Consider the following 6,300-nt stretch of genomic DNA (forward strand, 5'->3'; position numbering starts at 1 on the left):
CTGTTCTCCATACTAGTTCTGACTCAGTGTTCTAATGATAACTGTTCTTCATACTAGTTCTGACTCAGTGTTCTAATGATAACTGTTCTTCATACTGACTCAGTGTTCTAATGATAACTGTTCTTCATACTAACTCAGTGCTCTAATGATAACTGTTCTCCATACTAGTTCTGACTCAGTGTTCTAATGATAACTGTTCTTCATACTGACTCAGTGTTCTAATGATAACTGTTCTTCATACTAGTTCTGACTCAGTGTTCTAATGATAACTGTTCTTCATACTAGTTCTGACTCAGTGCTCTAATGATAACTGTCTTCTGAACACCACTGTCTGTCTCTGTCTCTCAGCTACAGAGACTCAGCATTCTTCGAGGAGTGCAAGCAGGAGTACATCAAGGAGAAGCTGGAGTTCCAGAGGACAGGGGTGGCGGCCAAGAACCGCTCACAAAAACTACCAACCAGCATGTAGAATGCCAATTGACCCCTGACCCCTGAACATGTTGCCATGTTGCTTCCACCTATCCTCTCAGATCTACAGGAGAGGTTAGGTAGCGGGGTTTAGGGGTCACGAGGGTGGCAGGGGGAGTGAGTGCTACTCACAGGGCTTTACAGTGTGTGTATTGTACATCAGGTTGGGATGCTCATTGCCCCAACGGGAGGAACTAGATCAACGAAGGGGCAGGAGACAGGAGGACATCCTAGGCCCTAAGTGACCTGTGTAACGACTACGAGGCAGGTTGGCAAGGTGTGTCTAAAGGCCTCCGTTCACCTGTTTGTAGGGAAAAGGAATCTCTTACAAGATACGTGTCCTCAACAGAGACACTCTGGTTGATCTGATCAAACAGTCAGGATGGATAATCACACTGTTCCTCAACAGAATCCCTCTGGTTGATCTGATCAAACAGCCCTGATGGAAAATCACACTGTTCCTCAACAGAGACACTCTGGTTGATCTGATCAAACAGCCCTGATGGAAAATCAAACTGTTCCTCCTGTTTCAGAATGATCAGTAATGTTTTGTTGTTGATGCTGTCTGTCTGCTCTTCAGTTTGTATATTTATGAAGAATTCTTTCTGTCGATGCTTTGGAAGCGTCTTCATGTTGAGCTTGTTAGCAACCAATACTGTCCAAAGTGAGATTGATTCCAACGATATAAGACCTGTTCAAAGTACATGAATAATATTCAAGGTGTTGACATCCTCCACTATGAGAATGTTCCGGATGGTTCCTAATTATACACAGATTGATACTGCATAGAGGCTTTATCCCATGATTTAGGATTCACCGGTGAGTTGCCGTAACTAGTGGTGTGATGATTTATGGATTTATGATTTTATGATTTATAGGTGAAGCATTATGGACAGAGTTGTTGTAAAAAGGTATAATTATATGACATTTGACTTGACATTGTGTTAAAGTACATATAAATAAAGACAAACAGATGTTCATAACCTCTGTGTGTTGTGACTTTTGCTTTTTAAACCATACAGGTGTCACAACGATGACTTCCTGGTTCACAATCACCCTTTTTCAACGTCCCTTGAAATACCTATTTCAAGTCTTATTACGGACTCACTTAGGCTTGTGACTGTCACACATCCACACAGCCTTGATTTATACTGTTTGTGGTTCACTGACTGTCACCCATATCTCATCTACCTGTTTTATATTACATGTGTTAATCTCTATTCATGTTATTCATACAAGCCTGACGCTGTATGCTACAAGACGGGAATAGCAACACAATGAGACGTGGCAGGGCCATTTCAGTGTTCAGCTGTCAGGCAGTAGTTGCACAAGTGAGACAATTGTTCATGAAATATCACACACACTATCTGCCCATCATAATTATTCACCTCTTGGATTTCTTCACATTTGTGTTAAAAAGTGGGATTAAAATGGATTTAATAGTTTTTTTGTCAATGATATACCCAAAATATTCCGTGAAAGTTTTTTTTTTTTTAAAGGTTAATGAAGAAAACCCTAATATATATATATATATCTTGATTGGATAACTATTCACTGCCCTGAGTCAATACACGTTAGAAACACCTTTAGCAGCGATTACAACTGGGAGTCTTTCTGGGAAAGTCTCTAAAGGTACCGATCTCGATATAGGAATGTATGCCTTTCTTACACACAGTATTTATTTTTCAGTAGCATAACGTGCAGCACTCTGAATACATTTCATTCAACCGCTGAAAACCCTCCTACTTGGTGTCCAATATACTTTTTTTTCTCGTGGATTTTTCAGTACATTTATCTTAGCCACCCTTTTAAATACGGTGTGCAATTTAATTAGAATTTAATTGACAGACACTAGAATACATGGAGAGAATGGGGTCAGAATATAGGAATCAAGGGGAAAAAAATTGCCATCTATGCATATTCGCTTCCGTTTCAGGACCAACCTAGTAGATTTAAAAATACTCTTGATCTTCAAGATTATTTAGGCACATTTTAGGTTTAGGAAAGTATGCATGAATATATATATATATAAAAAACGGTTTGGAGAGCCTTTACGCACGAAATATGTTGATAAATTAAAAAAAATGGTGGTTGAATTTATCCTGAAAGATGTCATAGTCAAGTTTAATCCATCAAATATTGGAAGGTGGTGAAAGAGTACAATAGGGGTTGAACAATAGTCCTATGAATCTACCCTGATCCTCACTAATCATGGAACTGTAATGACCACGGTCCAGTCGTGGTGAACCGTGCGCCAGGCTCCAGGTTTAACCTGCTAGCTACCGGAGTACCATAATGATTCAAATAGGCTACATGTCCCAAATCATTACACAACGTTAGCCTAATATCATCCACTAAAACAACGCCCAGGAACAATTTACAAGGACGTGACAGAGGAAATAAACGTAAACGGAATGGAATGATTTAAAAAAAATAATGTATGTGGGTAATACTGACGTGGCTCTCGATATTCGCAAATTTTTAACATGATACAAATTGTAAAATAAAACGGAGAAAAGCCCGGACACAATCAAGACATTCGAAAGCGCACACACAACTCGGCAGGTTCATCCCTACAGAAGCATATGGCCTGGATGTCCACATTTCATCCACGCAAATGACGAGGGCACACTATAAACATTCTGACTAATGACGAAGGTATTTATTATCCTATTTCACCTGTGTAAAAGGGACCGCAATACACGTGATATGATTTTCAGTTTGGCTTCCATATGGCTGGTTTCACATTCGTCTCCAGGGATTATAAGGAAAACTAATCTAAAACAATTGCTATGTATATTTACAATCGCCTTCTCCAAATGGATTACTCACTTACCTAGGTTTTATCAATAGCTCTTATCAATTTATAAATTATTTATAAATTATGAATGAATTAAGTCAAGGTCAGAATATATATTTTTGTTGCTATCTGTAAAACATACTTCCCGCTACTCTCTGTCACGTTCTGACCATAGTTCTTGTGTGTTTTACTTGTTTAGTGTTGGTCAGGACGTGAGCTGGGTGGGCATTCTATGTTGTGTGTCTAGTTTGTCCGTTTCTATGTTTGGCCTAATATGGTTCTCAATCAGAGGCAGGTGTTTTGTGTTGTCTCTGATTGGGAATCATATTTAGGTGGCTTGTTTTGTGTTGGGATTTTGTGGGTGGTTGTTTCCTGTTTTGTGTTCGTTTCACCAGAGAGGACTGTTTCGGTTTGCCACTTTTGTTATTTGTAAGTGTTCACGTTTTCGTCTCGTCTATTAAAACATGTTGAACACGAGCTACGCTAAGTCTTGGTCCGATCCCTGCTACACCTCCTCTTCAGACGAAGAGGAGGAAGGCTGCCGTTACACTCTCATTTAAATCGCATGCTGTAATCATGCTTAAATTCAAGGTCAGAATATGCATAGAGAGAAAAGGCATAAAAAAGGGAATTGCATTCCATTTAAGAGCTTAACTCGAGTCGGAACAGAATCGGAACTCATGAGTTTTACACACCTGGATTGTGCAATATTTGCCCATTATTCTTTTCAAAATTCTTCAAGCTCTGTCAAGGTGTTGGAGATCATGGTTAGACAGCATTTTATAAGTCTTGCCATATATTTTCAAGCAGGTTTAAATCAAAACTGTAACTTGGCCACTCAGGGACATTCACGTCTTCTTGGTAAGGAACTCCAGTGTAGATTTGGCCTTGTGTTTTAGGTTATTGTCCTGCTGAAAGGTGAATTCATCTCCCAGTGTCTGGTGGACAGCAGACTGAAGCAGGTTTTCCTCTAGGATTTTACCTGTGTTTTAGGTTATTGTCCTGCTGAAAGGTGAATTCATCTCCCAGTGTCTGGTGGACAGCAGACTGAACCAGGTTTTCCTCTAGGATTTTACCTGTGTTTTAGGTTATTGTCCTGCTGAAAGGTGAATTCATCTCCCAGTGTTTGGTGGACAGCAGACTGAAGCAGGTTTTCCTCTAGGATTTTGTCTGTGCTTAGCTCATCCCATTTATTTTTATCCTGAAAAACTCCTGTCTTAGCCGATGTTAAGCATACCCATAACATGATGCAGCCATCACCTTGCTTGAAAATAAGGAGGCAGTTACTCAGTGATGATGTGGATTTCCCCCAAAACATAAGACCAACAACTGTATTCCTTTGTGGAGTCACTACAATGTTGTTGATCCATCCTCAGTTTTCTCCCATCACAGCCATTGAACTCTATAGCTGTTTTTTAAAAATCATATGGGTCACAGAGTCAAGTGTTTTAAAAATCATATGGGTCACAGGGTCAAGTGTTTTGAAAATCGTCACGATGACATCCCTGAGCAGTGTCCTTCGTGTCCTACAGCTCAGAAGGATGACTATCGTTGTGTCTGGGTGACGTAATACATCATCCACAGAATAATGATTCACTTGACCACACTGTGATTTGTTATTGTTACCCATCTACCAATCACTGCCCTTCTCTATGAGGCGTTGGAAAAGCTCCCTGGTCTTTGGAGTTTAATCTGTGCTTGAAATTCAACACTTGACTGAGGTACCTTCCAGAAGTTGTATTACTTCAGACAGAGTGAGTCCATGTCATTTATGGGATTTGTTAAGCCACATTTTACTCCTGTACTAATTGAGGCTTGCCTAAACAAAAGGGGGTGAATACTTAAGCAACTAATATATGTTAGTTATAAAATGTGTATTCATTTGTAAATATATTTGTAGAATTATTTTTACTTTGACATTATGGAGTATTTTGTGTAAAAAAATTAAAAATCACAATTAAATCTGTATTATTAATCCTTCATGGTAACACAACAAAATGGGAAGAAATCCAAGGGGGGGGGGGGGGGGGGGATACTTCTGATACCCACTGTACCTACAACTATGTGAAAAACTGGAAATCACAGCTAGCCAATCAACAGTATCCATGATAGAAGAACAAAGTTAGTGTATCTGAGCCAGTCAGTCTATAACTGGAGATGTGGATGGTGGGGTTCTGATGGGGTTCTGATGGGTTCTGATGGGGTTCTGATGGGGTTCTGATGCCGAGACACAATCTGATCTCATGTCGCTCATGTAAAACAATTGATAGCTGATAAAATGATATGCCCGAATGAGAGATGACCAATATCATGTGATAGCTGATAAAATGATATGCCCGAATGAGAGATGACCAATATCATGCGATAGCCGATAAAATGATATGTCCGAATGAGAGATGACCAATATCATGTGATAGCTGATAAAATGATAAATACCGAATGAGAGATGACCAATATCATGTGATAGCTGATAAAATGATATGCCCGAATGAGAGATGACCAATATCATGTGATAGCTGATAAAATGATATGCCCGAATGAGAGATGACCAATATCATGTGATAGCTGATAAAATGATATTCCCGAATGAGAGATGACCAATATCATGTGATAGCTGATAAAATGATATTCCCGAATGAGAGATGACCAATATCATGTGATAGCTGATAAAATGATATGCCCGAATGAGAGATGACCAATATCATGTGATAGCTGATAAAATGATATGCCCGAATGAGAGATGACCAATATCATGTGATAGCTGATAAAATGATATGCCCGAATGAGAGATGACCAATATCATGTGATAGCTGATAAAATGATATGCCCGAATGAGAGATGACCAATATCATGTGATAGCTGATAAAATGATATGCCCGAATGAGAGATGACCAATATCATGGGACATCGGGTCTACTAGCTACAACTTCATATGAATAATCCGTCTTTAGATTGCACGACTGTTTGACCGGTGAATAAGTAGCGTATTGTTGTCACTTACATATCCACTACCGTACCATCACTCGTTATAT

General features: G+C 39.3%; 1 protein-coding gene across 1 annotated transcript in view; it reads left to right on the forward strand.

The window, feature by feature from the left end:
• The window catches only part of cmc1 (C-x(9)-C motif containing 1), a 31,350-nt gene extending 29,899 nt beyond the window's left edge, over nt 1–1,451 (forward strand). The window contains exon 4 of the mRNA XM_071395688.1: nt 349–1,451. Coding sequence (XP_071251789.1) covers nt 349–469 — 121 coding nt within the window. The 3' untranslated portion in view covers nt 470–1,451. The remainder of the gene's footprint in view (nt 1–348) is intronic.
• Nucleotides 1,452–6,300: the final 4,849 nt, after the last annotated feature.

This window comes from Salvelinus alpinus, chromosome 4, assembly GCF_045679555.1.
Source record: "Salvelinus alpinus chromosome 4, SLU_Salpinus.1, whole genome shotgun sequence".
NCBI classification, from domain to species: Eukaryota; Metazoa; Chordata; class Actinopteri; order Salmoniformes; family Salmonidae; genus Salvelinus; species Salvelinus alpinus.